The sequence below is a fragment of the Panulirus ornatus genome, chromosome 41 (genome assembly GCF_036320965.1).
Source record: "Panulirus ornatus isolate Po-2019 chromosome 41, ASM3632096v1, whole genome shotgun sequence".
NCBI classification, from domain to species: Eukaryota; Metazoa; Arthropoda; class Malacostraca; order Decapoda; family Palinuridae; genus Panulirus; species Panulirus ornatus.
In genome coordinates, this window is record NC_092264.1 from 19,923,883 (window position 1) to 19,944,985 (window position 21,103).

General features: G+C 42.7%; 1 protein-coding gene across 1 annotated transcript in view; it reads left to right on the forward strand.

Annotated features, from left to right (window-relative positions):
• LOC139761770 (uncharacterized) overlaps window positions 1-21,103 on the forward strand; it is a 122,221-nt gene that overhangs the window by 65,919 nt on the left and 35,199 nt on the right. The window contains exons 5-6 of the mRNA XM_071686207.1: window positions 14,557-14,659; window positions 15,074-16,014. Coding sequence (XP_071542308.1) covers window positions 14,557-14,659; window positions 15,074-16,014 — 1,044 coding nt within the window. The remainder of the gene's footprint in view (window positions 1-14,556; window positions 14,660-15,073; window positions 16,015-21,103) is intronic.

The window sequence follows — 21,103 nt, forward strand, 5'->3', positions numbered from 1 at the left end:
ATATACATACCTACACAGCTTTCCTTGGTTTACCCCGGACGCTTCACATGCCTTGATTCAATCCACTGACAGCACGTCAACCCCTGTATACCACATCGCTCCAATTCACTCTATTCCTTGCCCTCCTTTCACCCTCCTGCATGTTCAGGCCCCGATCACACAAAATCCTTTTCACTCCATCCTTCCACCTCCAATTTGGTCTCCCTCTTCTCCTCGTTCCCTCCACCTCCGACACATATATCCTCTTGGTCAATCTTTCCTCACTCATTCTCTCCATGTGCCCAAACCATTTCAAAACACCCCCCTCTGCTCTCTCAACCACGCTCTTTTTATTTCCACACATCTCTCTTACCCTTACGTTACTTACTCGATCAAACCACCTCACACCACATATTGTCCTCAAACATCTCATTTCCAGCACATCCATCCTCCTGCGCACAACTCTATCCATAGCCCACGCCTCGCAACCATACAACATTGTTGGAACTACTATTCCTTCAAACATACCCATTTTTGCTTTCCGGGATAATGTTCTCGACTTCCACACATTTTTCAAGGCTCCCAAAATTTTCGCCCCCTCCCCCACACTATGATCCACTTCCGCTTCCATGGTTCCATCCGCTGACAGATCCACTCCCAGATATCTAAAACACTTCACTTCCTCCAGTTTTTCTCCATTCAAACTCACCTCCCAATTGACTTGACCCTCAACCCTACTGTACCTAATAACCTTGCTCTTATTCACATTTACTCTTAACTTTCTTCTTCCACACACTTTACCAAACTCCGTCACCAGCTTCTGCAGTTTCTCACATGAATCCGCCACCAGCGCTGTATCATCAGCGAACAACAACTGACTCACTTCCCAAGCTCTCTCATCCCCAACAGACTTCATACTTGCCCCTCTTTCCAAGACTCTTGCATTTACCTCCCTAACAACCCCATCCATAAACAAATTAAACAACCATGGAGACATCACACACCCCTGCCGCAAACCTACATTCACTGAGAACCAATCACTTTCCTCTCTTCCTACACGTACACATGCCTTACATCCTCGATAAAAACTTTTCACTGCTTCTAACAACTTGCCTCCCACACCATATATTCTTAATACCTTCCACAGAGCATCTCTATCAACTCTATCATATGCCTTCTCCAGATCCATAAATGCTACATACAAATCCATTTGCTTTTCTAAGTATTTCTCACATACATTCTTCAAAGCAAACACCTGATCCACACATCCTCTACCACTTCTGAAACCACACTGCTCTTCCCCAATCTGATGCTCTCTACATGCCTTCACCCTCTCAATCAATACCCTCCCATATAATTTACCAGGAATACTCAACAAACTTATACCTCTGTAATTTGAGCACTCACTCTTATCCCCTTTGCCTTTGTACAATGGCACTATGCACGCATTCCGCCAATCCTCAGGCACCTCACCATGAGTCATACATACATTTAATAACCTTACCAACCAGTCAACAATACAGTCACCCCCTTTTTTAATAAATTCCACTGCAATACCATCCAAACCTGCTGCCTTGCCGGCTTTCATCTTCCGCAAAGCTTTTACTACCTCTTCTCTGTTTACCAAATCATTTTCCCTAACCCTCTCACTTTGCACACCACCTCGACCCAAACACCCTATATCTGCCACTCTGTCATCAGACACATTCAACAAACCTTCAAAATACTCATTCCATCTCCTTCTCACATCACCACTACTTGTTATCACCTCCCCATTTACGCCCTTCACTGAAGTTCCCATTTGCTCCCCTGTCTTACGCACCCTATTTACCTCCTTCCAGAACATCTTTTTATTCTCCCTAAAATTTACTGATAGTCTCTCACCCCAACTCTCATTTGCCCCTTTTTTCACCTCTTGCACCTTTCTCTTGACCTCCTGTCTCTTTCTTTTATACTTCTCCCACTCAATTGCATCTTTTCCCTGCAAAAATCGTCCAAATGCCTCTCTCTTCTCTTTCACTAACACTCTTACTTCTCCATCCCACCACTCACTACCCTTTCTAAACAGCCCACCTCCCACTCTTCTCATGCCACAAGCATCCTTTGCGCAATCCATCACTGATTCCCTAAATACATCCCATTCCTCCCCCACTCCCCTTACTTCCATTGTTCTCACCTTTTTCCACTCCGTACACAGTCCCTCCTGATACCCCCCCACACAGGTCTCCTTCCCAAGCTCACTCACTCCCACCACCTTCTTCACCCCAACATTCACTCTTCTTTTCTGAAAACCCATACTAATCTTCACCTTAGCCTCCACAAGACAATGATCAGACATCCCTCCAGTTGCACCTCTCAGCACATCGACATCCAAAAGTCTCTCTTTCGCACGCCTGTGAATTAACACGCAATCCAATAACGCTCTCTGGCCATCTCTCCCACTTACATAAGCACACTCATGTACATCTCGCTTTTTAAACCAGGTATTCCCAATCATCAGTCCTTTTTCAGCACATAAATCTACAAGCTCTTCACCATTTCCATTTACAACACTGAACACCCCATGCATACCAATTATTCCCTCAACTGCCACATTACTCACCTTTGCATTCAAATCACCCATCACTATAACCCGGTCTCGTGCATCAAAACCGCTAACACACTCATTTAGCTGCTCCCAAAACACTTGCCTCTCATGATCTTTCTTCTCATGCCCAGGTGCATATGCACCAATAATCACCCACCTCCATCAACTTTCAATTTTACCCATATTGATCGAGAATTTACTTTCTTACATTCTATCACATACTCCCACAACTCCTGTTTCAGGAGTATTGCTACTCCTTCCCTTGCTCTTGTCCTCTCACTAACCCCTGACTTCACTCCCCAGACATTTCCAAACCACTCTTCCCCTTTACCCTTGAGCTTCGTTTCACTCAGAGCCAAAACATCCAGGTCCCTTTCCTCAAACATACTACCTATCTCTCCTTTTTTCACATCTTGGTTACATCCACACACATTTAGGCACCCCAGTCTGAGCCTTCGAGGAGGATGAGCACTCCCCGCGTGACTCCTTCTTCTGTTTCCCATTTTAGAAAGTTAATACAAGGAGGGGAGGATTTCCGGCCCCCCGCTCCCTATATATATATATATATATATATATATATATATATATATATATATATATATATATATGATTTATACTGTCTGCCTTTCTTTATTCCTGTCGCCACCCTGCCACACATGAAATAACAACCCCCTCCCGCCCCAAATGTGCGCGAGGTAGCGCTAGGAAAAGACAACAAAGGCCCCATTCGTTCACATGATATATATATATATATATATATATATATATATATATATATATATATATATATATATATATATATATATATATATATATATCAAACAAATGCCACATTCGTTCACACTCAGTCTCTAGCTGTCATGTATAATGCACGGAAACCACAGCTCCCTTTCCACATCCAGGCCCCACAGAACTTTCCATGGTTTACCCCAGACGCTTCACATGCCCTGGTTCAATCCATTGACAGCACGTCGACCCCGGTATGCCACATCGTTCCAATTCACTCTATTCCTTGCACGCCTTTCACCATCCTGCATGTTCAGGCCCCAATCACTCAACATCTTTTTCACTCCATCTTTCCACCTCCAATTTGGTCTCCCACTTCTCCTCGTTCCCTCCACATCTGATACATATATCCTATTGGTCAATCTTCCCTCACTCATTCTCTCCATGTGACCTAACCATTTCAAAACACCCTCTTTTGCTCTCTCAACCACACTCTTTTTATTTCCACACATCTCTCTTACCCTTACGTTACTTACTCGATCAAACCACCTCACACAACACATTGTCCTCAAACATCTCATTTCCAGCACATCCATCCTTCTGCGCACAACTCTATCCATAGCCCACGCCTCGCAACCATACAACATTGTTGGAACCACTATTCCTTCAAACATCCCATTTTTGCTTTCCGAGATAATGTTCTCGACTTCCACACATTCTTCAAGGCTCCCAGAATTTTCGCCCCTCCCCCACCCTATGATCCACTGCCGCTTCCATGGTTCCATCCGCTGCCAGATCCACTCCCAGATATCTAAAACACTTTACTTCCTCCAGTTTTTCTCCATTCAAACTTACCTCCCAATTGACTTGACCCTCAACCCTACTGTACCTAATAACCTTGCTCTTATTCACATTTACTCTTAACTTTCTTCTTTCACACACTTTACCAAACTCAGTCACCAGCTTCTGCAGTTTCTCACATGAATCAGCCACCACGCTGCATCATCAGCGAACAACAACTGACTCACTTCCCAAGCTCTCTCATCCCCAACAGACTTCATACTTACCTCTCTTTCCAAAACTCTTGCATTTACCTCCCTAACAACCCCATCCATAAACAAATTAAACAACCATGGAGACATCACACACCCCTGCCGCAAACCTACATTCACTGAGAACCAATCACTTTCCTCTCTTCCTACACGTACACATGCCTTACATCCTCGATAAAAACTTTTCACTGCTTCTAACAACTTGCCTCCCACACCATATATTCTTAATACCTTCCACAGAGCATCTCTATCAACTCTATCATATGCCTTCTCCAGATCCATAAATGCTACATACAAATCCACTGGCTTTTCTAAGTATTTCTCACATACATTCTTCAAAGCAAACACCTGATCCACACATCCTCTACCACTTCTGAAACCACACAGCTCTTCCCCAATCTGATGCTCTGTACATGCCTTCACCCTCTCAATCAATACCCTCCCATATAATTTACCAGGAATACTCAACAAACTTATACCTCTGTAATTTGAGCACTCACTCTTATCCCCTTTGCCTTTGTACAATGGCACTATGCACGCATTTCGCCAATCCTCAGGCACCTCACCATGAGTCATACATACATTAAATAACCTTACCAACCAGTCAATAATACATTCATCCCCTTTATATATATATATATATATATATATATATATATATATATATATATATATATATATATATATAGATATATATATATATATAGGAGAACAATGGAAGTAAGGAGAGTGGGGGAGGAATGGGATGTATGTAGGGAATCAGTGATGGATTGCGGAAAAGATGCTTGTGGCATGAGAAGAGTGGGAGGTGGGTTAATTAGAAAGGGTAGTGAGTGGTGGGATAAAGGTTTGCGGCAGGGGTGTGTGATGTCTCCATGGTTGTTTAATTTGTTTATGGATGGGATTGTTAGGGAGGTGAATGCAAGAGTTTTGGGAAGAGGGGCAAGTATGAAGTCTGTTGGGGATGAGAGAGCTTGGGAAGTGAGTCAGTTGTTTTTCGCTGATGATACAGCGCTGGTGGCTGATTCATGTGAGAAACTGCAGAAGCTGGTGACTGAGTTTGGTAAAGTGTGTGAAAGAAGAAAGTTAAGAGTAAATGTGAATAAGAGCAAGGTTATTAGGTACAGTAGGGTTGAGGGTCAAGTCAATTGGGAGGTAAGTTTGAATGGAGAAAAACTGGAGGAAGTAAAGTGTTTTAGATATCTGGGAGTGGATCTGACAGCGGATGGAACCATGGAAGCGGAAGTGGATCATAGGGTGGGGGAGGGGGCGAAAATTCTGGGAGCCTTGAAGAATGTGTGGAAGTCGAGAACATTATCTCGGAAAGGAAAAATGGGTATGTTTGAAGGAATAGTGGTTCCAACAATGTTGTATGGTTGCGAGGCGTGGGCTATGGATAGAGTTGTGCGCAGGAGGATGGATGTGCTGGAAATGAGATGTTTGAGGACAATGTGTGGTGTGAGGTGGTTTGATCGAGTAAGTAACGTAAGGGTAAGAGAGATGTGTGGAAATAAAAAGAGCGTGGTTGAGAGAGCAGAAGAGGGTGTTTTGAAATGGTTTGGGCACATGGAGAGGATGAGTGAGGAAAGATTGACCAAGAGGATATATGTGTCGGAGGTGGAGGGAACGAGGAGAAGTGGGAGACCAAATTGGAGGTGGAAAGATGGAGTGAAAAAGATTTTGTGTGATCGGGGCCTGAACATGCAGGAGGGTGAAAGGAGGGCAAGGAATAGAGTGAATTGGATCGATGTGGTATACCGGGGTTGACGTGCTGTCAATGGATTGAATCGGGGCATGTGAAGCGTCTGGTGTAAACCATGGAAAGCTGTGTAGGTATGTATATTTGCGTGTGTGGACGTATGTATATACATGTGTGTGGCGGTGGGTTAGGCCATTTCTTTCGTCTGTTTCCTTGCGCTACCTCGCAAACGCGGGAGACAGCGACAAAGCAAAAAAAAAAGAATATATATATATATATATATATATATATATATATATATATTGTTGACTGGTTGGTATGGTTATTTAATTTAGGTCTGACTCATGGTGAGGTGCCTGAGGATTGGCGGAATGCGTGCATAGTGCCATTGTACAAAGGCAAAGGGGATAAGAGTGAGTGCTCAAATTACAGAGGTATAAGTTTGTTGAGTATTCCTGGGAAATTATATGGGAGGGTATTGATTGAGAGGATGAAGGCATGTACAGAGCGTCACACTGGGGAAGAGCAGTGTGGTTTCAGAAGTAGTAGAGGATGTGTGGATCAGGTGTTTGCTTTGAAGAATGTATGTGAGAAATACTTAGAAAAGCAAATGGATTTGTATGTAGCATTTATGGATCTGGAGAAGGCATATGATAGAGTTGATAGAGATGCTCTGTGGAAGGTATTGAGAATATATGGTGTGAGAGGCAAGTTGTTAGAAGCATTGAAAAGTTTTTATTTAGGATGTAAGGCTTGTGTAAAAGTAGGAAGAGAGGAAAGTGATTGTTTCTCAATGAATGAAGGTTTGCGGCAGGGATGTGTGATGTCTCCATGGTTGCTTAATTTGTTTATGGATGGGGTTGTTAGGGAGGTAAATGCAAGACTTTTGGAAAAGGGGGCAAGTATGACGTCTGTTGTGGATGAGAGAGCTTGGGAAGCGAGTCAGTTGTTGTTTGCTGATGATACAGCGCTGGCGGCTGATTCATGTGAGAAACTGCAGAAGCTGTTGACTGAGTTTGGTTAAGTGTGTGAAAGAAGAAAGCTGAGAGTAAATGTGAATAAGTGCAAGGTTATTAGGCACAGTAGGGTTGAGGGACAAGTCAATTGGGAGGTAAGTTTGAATGGAGAAAAACTGGAGGAAGTGAAGTGTTTTATATATCTGGGAGTGGATTTGGCAGCGGATGGAACCATGGAAGTGGAAGTGAATCATGGGGTGGGGGAGGGGGCGAAAGCTCTGGGAGCGTTGAAGAATGTGTGGAAGTCGAGAACATTATCTCGGAAAGCAAAAATGGGTATGTTTTAAGGAATAGTGGTTCCAACAATGTTATATGGTTGCGAGGCGTGGGCTATGGATAGAGTTGTGCGCAGGAGGATGGATGTGCTGGAAATGAGATGCTTGAGGGTAATATGTGGTGTGAGGTGGTTTGATCGAGTAAGTAATGATAGGGTAATAGAGATGTGTGGTAATAAAAAGAGTGTGGTTGAGAGAGCAGAAGAGGGTGTTTTGAAATGGTTTGTTCACATGGAAAGAATGAGTGAGGGAAGATTGACCAAGAGGATATATGTGTCAGAGGTGGAGCGAACGAGGAGAAGTGGGAGACCAAATTGGAGGTGGAAAGATGGAGTGAAAAAGATTTTGAGTGATCGGGGCCTGAACATGCAGGAGGGTGAAAGGCGTGCAAGGAATAGATTGAATTGGAACGATGTGGTATACCGGGGCCGACGTGCTGTCAATGGATTGAACCAGGGCATGTGAAGCGTCTGGGGTAAACCATGGAGATCTGTGGGGCCTGGATGTGGAAAGGGAGGTGTGGTTTCGGTGAATTATTACATGACAGCTAGAGACTGAGTGTGAACGAATGGGGCCTTTGTTGTCTTTTCCTAGCGCTACCTCGCACACATTTGGGGGGAGGGGGTTTTTATTTCATGTGTGGCGAGGTGGCGATGGGAATGAAGAAAGGCAGACTATGAATTATTTACATGTTTATATATGTATATATATATAACTTTCTAAAATGGGAAACAGAATGAGTCACGCGGGGAGTGCTCATACTCCTCGAAGGCTCAGATTGGGGTGCCTATATGTGTGTGTATGTAACCAAGATGTGAAAAAAGGAGAGATAGGTAGTATGTTTGAGGAAAGGAACCTGGATGTTTTGGCTCTGAGTGAAACGAAGCTCAAGGGTGAAGGGGAAGAGTGGTTTGGGAATGTCTTGGGAGTAAAGTCAGGGGTTAGTGAGAGGACAAGAGCAAGGGAAGGAGTAGCAGTACTCCTGAAACAGGAGTTGTGGGAGTACGTGATAGAATGCAAGAAAGTAAATTCTCGATTAATATGGGTAAAACTGAAAGTTGATGGAGAGAGATGGGTGATTATTGGTGCATATGCACCTGGGCATGAGAAGAAAGATCATGAGAGGCAAGTGTTTTGGGAGCAGCTGAATGAGTGTGTTAGTGGTTTTGATGCACGAGACCGGGTTATAGTGATGGGTGATTTGAATGCAAAGGTGAGTAATGTGGCAGTTGAGGGAATAATTGGTATACATGGGGTGTTCAGTGTTGTAAATGGAAATGGTGAAGAGCTTGTAGATTTATGTGCTGAAAAAGGACTGATGATTGGGAATACCTGGTTTAAAAAGCGAGATATACATAAGTATACTTATGTAAGTAGGAGAGATGGCCAGAGAGCGTTATTGGATTACGTGTTAATTGACAGGCGCGCGAAAGAGAGACTTTTGGATGTTAATGTGCTTAGAGGTGCAACTGGAGGGATGTCTGATCATTATCTTGTGGAGGGTAAGGTGAAGATTTGTATGGGTTTTCAGAAAAAAAGAGTGAATGTTGGGGTGAAGAGGGTGGTGAGAGTAAGTGAGCTTGGGAAGGAGACTTGTGTGAGGAAGTACCAGGAGAGACTGAGTACAGAATGGAAAAAGGTGGGAACAATGGAAGTAAGGGGAGTGGGGGAGGAATGGGATGTATTTAGGGAATCAGTGATGGATTGCGCAAAAGATGCTTGTGGCATGAGAAGAGTGGGAGGTGGGTTGATTAGAAAGGGTAGTGAGTGGTGGGATGAAGAAGTAAGAGTATTAGTGAAAGAGAAGAGAGAGCCATTTGGACGGTTTTTGCAGGGAAAAAATGCAGTTGAGTGGGAGACGTATAAAAGAAAGAGACAGGAGGTCAAGAGAAAGGTGCAAGAGGTGAAAAAAAGGGCAAATGAGAGTTGGGGTGAGAGAGTATCATTAAATTTTAGGGAGAATAAAAAGATGTTCTGGAAGGAGGTAAATAAAGTGCGTAAGACAAGGGAGCAAATGGGAACTTCAGTGAAGGGCGCAAATAGGGAGGTGATAACAAGTAGTGGTGATGTGAGAAGGAGATGGAGTGAGTATTTTGAAGGTTTGTTGAATGTGTTTGATGATAGAGTGGCAGATATAGGGTGTTTTGGTCGAGGTGGTGTGCAAAGTGAGAGGGTTAGGGAAAATGATTTGGTAAACAGAGAAGAGGCAGTAAAAGCCTTGCGGAAGATGAAAGCCGGCAAGGCAGCAGGTATGGGTGGTATTGCAGTGGAATTTATTAAAAAAGGGGGTGACTGTATTGTTGACTGGTTGGTAAGGTTATTTAATGTATTTATGACTCACGGTGAGGTGCCTGAGGATTGGCGGAATGCGTGCATAGTGCCATTGTACAAAGGCAAAGGGGATAAGAGTGAGTGCTCAAATTACAGAGGTATAAGTTTGTTGAGTATTCCTGGTAAATTATATGGGAGGGTATTGATTGAGAGGGTGAAGGCATGTACAGAGCATCAGATTGGGGAAGAGCAGTGTGGTTTCAGAAGTGGTAGAGGATGTGTGGATCAGGTGTTTGCTTTGAAGAATGTATGTGAGAAATACTTAGAAAAGCAAATGGATTTGTATGTAGCATTTATGGATCTGGAGAAGGCATATGATAGAGTTGATAGAGATGCTCTGTGGAAGGTATTAAGAATATATGGTGTGGGAGGCAAGTTGTTAGAAGCAGTGAAAAGTTTTTATCGAGGATGTAAGGCATGTGTACGTGTAGGAAGAGAGGAAAGTGATTGGTTCTCAGTGAATGTAGGTTTGCGGCAGGGGTGTGTGATGTCTCCATGGCTGTTTAATTTGTTTATGGATGGGGTTGTTAGGGAGGTGAATGCAAGAGTTTTGGAAAGAGGGGCAAGTATGAAGTCTGTTGGGGATGAGAGAGCTTGGGAAGTGAGTCAGTTGTTGTTCGCTGATGATACAGCGCTGGTGGCTGATTCATGTGAGAAACTGCAGAAGCTGGTGACTGAGTTTGGTAAAGTGTGTGAAAGAAGAAAGTTAAGAGTAAATGTGAATAAGAGCAAGGTTATTAGGTACAGTAGGGTTGAGGGTCAAGTCAATTGGGAGGTGAGTTTGAATGGAGAAAAACTGGAGGAAGTGAAGTGTTTTAGATATCTGGGAGTGGATCTGGCAGCGGATGGAACCATGGAAGCGGAAGTGGATCATAGGGTGGGGGAGGGGGCGAAAATTCTGGGAGCCTTGAAGAATGTGTGGAAGTCGAGAACATTATCTCGGAAAGGAAAAATGGGTATGTTTGAAGGAATAGTGGTTCCAACAATGTTGTATAGTTGCGAGGCGTGGGCTATGGATAGAGTTGTGCGCAGGAGGATGGATGTGCTGGAAATGAGATGTTTGAGGACAATGTGTGGTGTGAGGTGGTTTGATCGAGAAAGTAACGTAAGGGTAAGAGAGATGTGTGGAAATAAAAAGAGCGTGGTTGAGAGAGCAGAAGAGGGTGTTTTGAAATGGTTTGGGCACATGGAGAGAATGAGTGAGAAAAGATTGACCAAGAGGATATATGTGTCGGAGGTGGAGGGAACGAGGAGAAGAGGGAGACCAAATTGGAGGTGGAAAGATGGAGTGAAAAAGATTTTGTGTGATCGGGGCCTGAACATGCAGGAGGGTGAAAGGAGGGCAAGGAATAGAGTGAATTGGATCGATGTGGTATACCGGGGTTGACGTGCTGTCAGTGGATTGAATCGGGGCATGTGAAGCGTCTGGGGTAAACCATGGAAAGCTGTGTAGGTATGTATATTTGCGTGTGTGGACGTATGTATATACATGTGTATGGGGGTGGGTTGGGCCATTTCTTTCGTCTGTTTCCTTGCGCTACCTCGCAAACGCGGGAGACAGCGACAAAGCAAAAAAAAAAAAAGAAAAAAATTATATTATTATTATATTATATTATAATAATATAATAACGTTGAGATGTACAGGTATGTATATGTGCGTGTGTGGACGTATGTATATACATGTGTATGTGGGTGGGTTGGGTCATTCTTTCGTCTGTTTCCTTGGGCTACCTCGCAAACGCGGGAGACAGCGACAAAGCAATATATATATATATATATATATATATATATATATATATATATATATATATATATATATTTTTTTTTTTTTTTTTTTTTTCCAAACTATTCGCCATTTCCCGCATTAGCGAGGTAGCGTTAAGAACAGAGGACTGGACCTTTTTTGGAATATCCTCACCTGGCCCCCCTCTGTTCCTTCTTTTGGAAAATTAGAAAAAAAAAAATAGAGGGGAGGACTTCCAGCCCCTGCTCCCTCCCCTTTTAGTCGCCTTCTACACCACGCAGGGAATACGTGGGAAGTATTATTTCTCCCCTATCCCCAGGGATAATATATATATATATATATAATATATATATATATATATATATATATATATATATATTATCCCTGGGGATAGGGGATTAAGAATACTTCCCACGTATTCCCTGCGTGTCGTAGAAGGCGACTAAAAGGGGAGGGAGCGGGAGGCTGGAAATCGTCCCCTCTCGTTTTTTTTAATTTTTTAATTTTCCAAAAGAAGGAACAGAGAAGGGGGCCAGGTGAGGATATTCCAAAAAAGGCCCAGTCCTCTGTTCCTAACGCTACCTCGCTAACGCGGGAAATGGCGAATAGTTTAAAAGAAAAAGAATATATATATATATATATATATATATATATATATATATATATATATATATATATATATATATACATATATATATATATATATATATATATATATATATATATATATATATATATATATATATATATATATATATATATATATATATACCTGGGGATAGGGGAGAAATGATACTTCCCAGGTATTCCCTGCGTGTCGTACAAGGCGACTAAAAGGGGAGGGAGCGGGGGGCTGGAAATCCTCCTCTTCTTGTTTTCCAAAAAGGGAACAGAGAAGAGGTCCAAGTGAGAATATTCCCTTTAAGGCTCAGTCCTAAGTTCGTGGCGCTTCCTCGCTAACTCGCAAAATGGCGAATATGTATGAAAAAATATTATTATTATTATTATTATCATCATTATTATTATTATCATTATCATCATCTTTATCATTATTACAGTGTTATCGGACCTACGCCTTCTTGAAGTTACACTACGTTGAGTTCACCTTTGTTGTGGCTTTACTGTCTTCGCTTGAAACAGATTTGGCAAAAAATCTATTTTTTCCAAGGAGTCCATCACGTCCCTGCTACTGAGAGCAGCGCAGCCTTGCAGTTGTAGGAGACGCTATAAAGTGTTGCTACTTAGCACAGGACCCTTTCTGAAAGAGATCCTGGGCTAGTAAAATGAATATTACATTATTATTACCCAATAGCGTTAGTGGTAGTACTACGGATATTAATAGTGGTAAAGTAGTAGTAATAGAAGCTGTAAAAGTAGTTGTAGTGATAGTAGTAGTAATAGCAGTGGTAGTGCTAGAGGAGTAATAAAGTAGTAGTGGTAATAATAGTAGAAGTAGTAATAGTAATAGAAGTAGTATTGGTAGTAGTAGTAGTGGTACTCTTAGTACTAGTAGTAGTTGTAGTAGAAGTAGTGGTAGTGGTAAAAGTAGTAGTAGTAGTAATGGTAGAGTACTAGTAGTGGTAATGGCTGAGTAGTGGTGGTAGTATCAGTAGTAGTAGTGGTAATAGTAGTAGTAACAGTGGTAGTGGTTATAGTAGTTGTAGTGGTGGTAGTAATAGTAATAGTGGCAGTGGTTGTGGTCGTGTTAGTCATAGTAATAGTGGTAGCAGTAGTGGTAGGAATAGTAATAGTGGTAGTGGTAGCAGTAATGGTTGGAATGATAATAGTAGTAGTGGTAGCAGCAGTGGTAGGAATAGTAATAGTGGTAGCAGTAGTGGCAGGAATAGTTTAAATGCTAGTGGTAGCAGTAGTGGTAGGAATAGTTATAGTGCTAGTGGTAGTGATAGTAATAGTGGTAGTAGTTGTAGTAGTGGTAGGAATAGTAATGGTGGTAGCAGTAGTGGTAGAAATAGTAACAGTGGTAGTAGTGGTAGGAATAGTAATAGTGGTAGTTGTAGTAGTGGTAGGAATAATTGTAGTGCTAGTGGTAGCAGTAGTGGTAGAAATAGTAATAGTGGTAGTGGTAAGAATAGTAATAGAGGTAGTTGTAGTAGTGGTAGGAATAATTATAGTGCTAGTGTTAGCAGTAGTGGTAGAAATAGTAATTGTGGTAGTAGTGGTAGGAGAGTAGTAGCCTTGGAGAGTGTGTGGAGGTCGGGAACGTTGTCTCGGAGGGCGGAAGTGGGTGTGTTTTAGGGAATAGTGGTTCCAACAATGTTGTATGGTTGCGAGGCGTGGGCTATGGATAGAGTTGTGCGCAGGAGGATGGATGTGCTGGAAATGAGATGTTTGAGGACAATGTGTGGTGTGAGGTGGTTTGATCGAGTGAGTAACGTAAGGGTAAGAGAGATGTGTGGAAATAAAAAGAGCGTGGTTGAGAGAGCAGAAGAGGGTGTTTTGAAATGGTTTGGGCACATGGAGAGAATGAGTGAGGAAAGATTGACCAAGAGGATATATGTTTCGAAGGTGGAGGGAACGAGGAGAAGTGGGAGACCAAATTGGAGGTGGAAAGATGGAGTGAAAAAGATTTTGTGTGATCGGGGCCTGAACATGCAGGAGGGTGAAAGGAGGGCAAGGAATAGAGTGAATTGGATCGATGTGGTATACCGGGGTTGACGTGCTGTCAGTGGATTGAATCAGGGCATGTGAACCGTCTGGGGTAAACCATGGAAAGCTGTGTAGGCATGTATATTTGCGTGTGTGGACGTATGTATATACATGTGTGTGGCGGTGGGTTGGGCCATTACTTTCGTCTGTTTCTTTGCGCTACCTTGCAAACGCGGGAGACAGCGGCAAAAAAAAAAAAGTGGTAGGAATAGTAATAGTGGTAGTTGTAGTAGTGGTAGGAATAGTAATAGTAGTAGTGGTAGGAATAGTTATAGTGGTAGCAGTAGTGGTAGGAATAGTAATAGTGCTAGTGGTAGCAGTAGTGGTAGGAATAGTTTTACTGCTAGTGGTAGTAGTAGTGGTAGGATTACTAACAGTGGTAGTAGTTGTAGTAGTGGTAGGAATAGTAATAGTGGCATTGGTAGCAGTAGTTGTAGTAGTTATGAAGATATATAAAAAAGTTGTGTTTGTGTGTGGCAGGTCAGGTGAGTGTGGTGAGGATGACGATATATCTTGCACCTGGTTCCCCCACACTACAGCTGTAGTCAACACGTCCCTCCTATACCGCAGTGATCTACCACAGGTAAAGTTTTCCCTTACACCAGCTGTATTCAACACATCCCACGTCTACCACAGTGATCTATCACATGTCAGGTCCTCCCACACATCAGCTATAGTTCAACTTGTCCCTCCTCTACCACAGTGATCTACAACAGATCAAGTCCTCCCACATGCCAGCTATAGTTTAGCACATCCCTTCTCTACCATGGTGATCTACCATAGGTCAAGTCCTCCCTCAGGTCACTAGAAGCAGTTCAACTTTCTTTGAACTTGTCTTCAAAAATATTTTACATTCATTTTGCACATCGAAAATCCTATTTTCACTGATGATCCCAATCATAATTGATATATTCAACAATATCCTCTCTTAGGTAAATGAAAAAATAGATATGTATTTAAGAATTATATTGATGAAAAAGTTGCTGTATTGTTGCAGATGTGGGGGTTCTGTGATGACAGTAGCCACAACGCAGATGCTCCCACTCCCCACAACCTGCTCTGTGGGGCCAGGAGTGTCTGGCACGTCATGAACCAACACCCAGACTTTGCTAGGAACTCATCACACACACTTGCCTACCATAGGATGGCTCCCACTACTGCCTACAGTTGGAAAGAATTGTTTGATAATGACACGGATAATACGAGCAGTTCAGATGGTGCTATAGAAACCAACAACATTACCTTGACTTATCCTGAAGAAAAGAGGTCACATTCTCAGCCCATCTCTATGAATGGAAGATTACCTTTACATGATAAGAGTTGGTTGGTCAGTGATAATAATACTGTTCCTCCTTATAATGTATCTGGCATTTTTATCCCACCAGAAACTAATGTCAACCATGAAAATTTAGGAGGAAAAAGAAAAATAAGAGAAAAGAGTTTGGAGAAAACAGGTGATAGCCATTTGCCAGAGGAGACAGGTGATGGCTGCTCACCAGAGGAGGCTGGTGATGGCTGCTCACCAGAGGAGGCTGGTGGCCACTTGCCAGAGGAGGCTGGTGATGGCCACTCACCAGAGGACACTGGTGATGGCCGCTCACCAGAGGAGACTGGTAATGGCCGCTCACCAGAGGAAGCTGGTGATGGCCGCTTGCTGGAAGAAACAGGTGATGATATGTTGCAGGAGGAGACAGGTGATGGCCGCTCGCCAGAGAAAACAGGTGATAGCCATTCATCAGAGGAGACAGGTGGTGGCAGGTCACAGGAGGAGACAGGTGATGGGATGTTGCAGGAGGATACAGGTGATGGCCACTCTTTGGAGGAAACAGGTGATGGCAGGTGGCCCCATGAAGCGAGTGTAGTGATATCCACGTCCAGCATGTGGCACCCCCATAACCTGTTAGCCACTCACCAGAGCAACAATACACACAACATGAGGTAAAGTTATGGTGTTGCAGCAGCTGCCAGTGTTGGTCTCCTTATGACCCAGCAGCAGCTTAGGTAACAAATCATCTTTCCTTCCTGATAATGAATCTAATGGAATCTAACTGATGATTTATCATTACCATCAAACTGGCCAGTGTCTTGTGTCACCTTATGGCCAAAAGTAAGTTTCTGTTGCATGTGCTAAACCTACTTACCCATTGTGATCTACTTTACTTTTATCATGTCATTGGTTTGTGGTACCTTTCCTTATTCACAACCAACTTAAGTTTGTCACCCAACAGTTAACTACCCTTTCTCCTGCCCACCTCCCATTTTCTGCATGCCACACACTTCTCTCACACATGTGAACACTGCCTTCCTTCATACCTCCCATTCCTCACCACTCTCTTAGCTTCATTTATGCTTCCCTTTTGTTGTTCTACAATTAATCTCTCGTGGTATTCATCTCACAAGCCATTTCCAAGCTCGCTCATATTGACCACCCTCTTTTCATCCATATCATTTTCTATTTCCTGAAAACCATATACAAATCTTGACCCAGACTCCACCAAGCAATGACCGGATATCCCACCAGCTGTCCCTCTCTACACATCCAGAACCAAGAGTCTCTCCTCTGCATGCATGCCAATTAGCAGATAACCCAGTAAAGCACCATTAACATATTCCTGTATACCCATATATAACTTTATAATGTCCCTTGTTTTAAAACTGGTATTTCCAATCACCAGTCCCTGTTCAGTGCACAACTCCACAAGCTTTTCTCCATTCTTTTTCACAGCACCAGGTACCCTTACCCCAATTTTACGTCAGCAAATCACACCTCTGCTAGAGGTCGCTTTCCCATGAGATACGCTTTGCCGCTTCACGCCACCAGTTGCTGTGCTTCCTTTGTGCCGTCCAGACGGTTTTCTGCAGCTGCGAGCTTGGCAGCCTTCTTCCCGTGATCCCTCTGGAGCGGAAAGGCTTTGCTACAGCCTGTCACCCAGTTTGGGGTCTTACATTCAAATTGCCCATCACTAATACTTAATCCTTGTCATTAAAACTGCTGACACACTCATTCATCCGCTTCCAAACTTGCCACTCTTCATCATTCTTCTAAAGGCCAGGTGCAAAAGCATGAGTGATTACACCTCTCTAATGATCTATTTTAATAATTACCCACATTGGTTTAGGACTCTCCTACTTACACTCTTTCACACACCCCCATAAGTCACCATTTAGCAGTAGTGCTACTTATTCCTTACATCTTGTCCTCTCTCCAACCCCTAACTTTACCAAGACATTTCCCAACCATTTTTCCCTTTGTCCCTGAGCTTTGTTTCATTCAGAGTCAGAACATCCAAGTTTCATTCCTTAAACACACTACTCACATCTCCTCTCTTCTCATTTTGGTTACATCAATACACATTCATACATCCCAACCTGAGCCATCAGAGAGGATGAGCTTTTCCTGCTTGGCATATTGTATGTTCCATCTTTAAGAAATTTAAAATACAAGGAGGGTGGCTGGGGGGGGATCAGGCCCTTGCTTCTGCGCCCTTTAATAGCCTTCTGTGACAAGTAAGGAATATATGGGAAGTATTTTATTTTCTTATACTTAATCATTGTCTCCCGCGTTAGTAAGGTAGCTTAAGGATACAGATGAAAGAATGGTCCAACCCACCCACATACACATGTATATACAGAAACGCCCACACACGTACATACACATACCTATACATTTCAGCATATACATACATATACATACACAGACATATACATACATACACATGCACATATTTATACTTGCTGCCTTCATTCATTCCTGTCGCCACCCTGCCACACATGAAATAGCATCCCCACCCACCCACATATACATGTACATACATAAATGCCCAAACATGCACATATACATACCTGTACATTTCAACGTATACATACATATACAGACATGTACATATATATGCATGTACATAATCATACTTGCTGCCTTCATCTATTCCCATCGCCATCCTGCCACATGTGAAATGGCATCCCAATCCACCCACCCTTCCACATACACATGTACATATATAAACACCCACACACGCACATATACATATCTATACATTTCAACGTATACATACATATACATACACAGACATATACATATATACGCATGTACATATTCATATTTGCTGCCTTCATCAATTCCCGTCACCACCCCTCCACACATGAAATAGCATCCCCCCCCCTGCACGCGTGGAAGATAGCACCAGGAAAAGACAACAAAGGTCACATTCGTTCACACTCAACCTCTACCTGTCATGTGTAATGCATCGAAGCTACAGTTCCCTTTCCACATCCAGGCCCCACAAAGCTTTCCATGGTTTACCCCAAATGCTTCACATGCCCTGGTTCAATCCAATGATAGCACGTCGACCCTGGTATACCACATTGTTCCAGTTCACTCTATTCCTTGCACACCTTTCACCCTCCTGTATCTTCAGGCCCCAATCACTCAAAATCTTTTTCACTCCATCCTTCCACCTCCAATTTGGTCTCCCACTTCTCCCCGTTCCCTGTACCTCAAACACATATATCCTCTTTGTCAGTCCTTACTCGCTCATTCTCTCCATGTGACCAAACCATTTCAACACACCCTCTTCTGCTTTCTCAACCACAGTCTTCTTATTACCACACATCTCTCTTACCCTTTCATTACTTACTCGATCAAACCACCTCACACTACATATTATCCTCAAACATTTCATTTCCAGCACATCCACCCTCCTCCACACAACACTTTTTATAGCCCATGCCTCACAACCATATAACATTGTTGGAACCACTATGCCTTTAAACATACCCATTTTTGCTCTCCGAGATAACATTCTCGCCTTCCACACATTCTTCACCACTCCCAGAACCTTCGCCCCCTGTGACTCACTTCTGCCTCTATGGTTCCATCCACTGCCAAATCACTCCCAGATATCTAAAACACTTCACTTCCTCCAGTTTTTCTCATTCAAACTCACCTCCTGATTAACTTGTCCCTCAACCCCACTGAACCTAATAACCTTGCTCTTGTTTACATTTACTCTTAGCTTTCTTCTTTAGCACATTTTACCAAACTCAGTCACCAACTTCTGCAGTTTTTCACCTGAATCAGCCTCCAGCATTGTATCATCAGCGAACAACAATCAACTCACTTCCCAAGCCCTTTTACCCACAACAGACTGCATACTTGCATTCACCTCCATAAACAAGTAAAACAACCATGGAGACATTCACTGGGAACCAGTCACTTTCCTTTCTTCCTACTCGTACACATGCCTTACATCTTTGGTGAAAATACAAGAAGGGGGAAGGGGGATCAGGCCCTTACTTGCCCCTTTTAATTGCCTTCTTTGACAAGTAAGGAATATGTGGGAAGTATATACATATAAAGAAGACGTGGGGCCATAATGCCCAATTGCCCTGCACTCTCTGCACATATATGCATAAAAACAACAAATTTTCTGTCATTTTGCATGCTAGTAAGACTGCATATGCTCGCACACAGTCTCTAGCTGTTACGTTTGATGCAGTGAAACTACAGCTCCCTATCCATATTCAGGCCCCACAGACCTTTTCATGGTTTACCCTGAATGCTTCACATGTCTTGGTTCAGTCCACTGACTGCATGTCAACCCCTGTGTACTACACCACTCCAGTGCACTTTATCCTATGCATGCATATCATCCTCCTGCATGTTCAGACTCCGATCACTCATAATATTTTTCATTTCATCCTTCCATCTCCTATCTGGTTTCTCTCTCTCTTTTTTCTCCTTCACTTCTGACACATCTTTGTCATCCTTTCCTTATGCATTCCCTCCATAAGCTCAAACCATTTTAGCACACCATCTTCCTCTATGTCAACCACATTCTTTATTTCCACATGTCTCTCTTACTATTTTGTTATTCACTCAATCAAACCATGTTATACCACATAGTGTCCTCAAACATTTCATTTCCAGTACATCCACCATCTACACATCCTCATCTATATCTCATGCCTTGCATCCATACAATATTGTTTAGACTGTTATACTTCAAACACACCCATTTTCACCATCCCACTTTATGACTTCTTTCTGTACATTCCTTAGTGCACCCAGAACCTTTGACCCTAGACTCACTTCAGCTTTCTTGATTCTATTCGCTGCCATGTTCACTCCTAGGTATCTCACACTTCAAACTTCCTCCAAACTCTTTCCAATCAGATTCACACCCCAGCTAACCTGCCTTTCTGCCCTGCTAAACTTAATAACCTTGCATTTATTCACATTTACGATCAACTTACTCCCTTTACATGCTCTTCCAAACTCAGATGCCAACTTATGCTGTTTCTCACTCAAATTTGCTGACAGTTTTATGTCATCAGCAAACAACAACTGACTCTTTTCCCAGGCCCCCCTCAACCCCTACAGACTGCAAAATCACCCCCTTTCTCCAAGATCCTTAAATTTACCTCCCTCACCACTCCATCCATAAACAAACAGCTATAGATATCATCAAGCACCCCTGCTGTGGATCTACCTTCAGAACCATTCACTCTCCTCTCTTCCTACTCACACAGATGGCTTAGTTTTGATAAAAGCTTCTCTGCTTCTAGTAGCTTCCATCCCCCTTGCAAGACTTTCCACAAGGCATCTCTATCAACCTTATCATAAACTGTCTTCGGATCCATAACTGCCACATACAAATCCATCTGTTTCTCTGAGTATTTCTCACATTCAATCTTTAAAAGAAACACCTGATCCACACATCCTCTAACACTTCTAAAACCACATTGTTCCTCTTCATGTCACTCTGTACATACCTTCACCATCTTAATCAATACCCTCTCATACAACTTACCAGGTATACTCAAACTTGTACCCCTGTAGTTTGAACACACCTTTGCCCCCATGCTTTTAAACAGCAGCACTATTCATGAATTTTGTCAATTCTCAGGCACTTCATCATGATCATTACATATTTCAGAATCCTAACTAAATAGTCAATAAAGCATTTACCTGCCTTCTTAAAAAATTCATCTGCGATACCATCCACTCTAGTTGTCTTGTCACATTTCA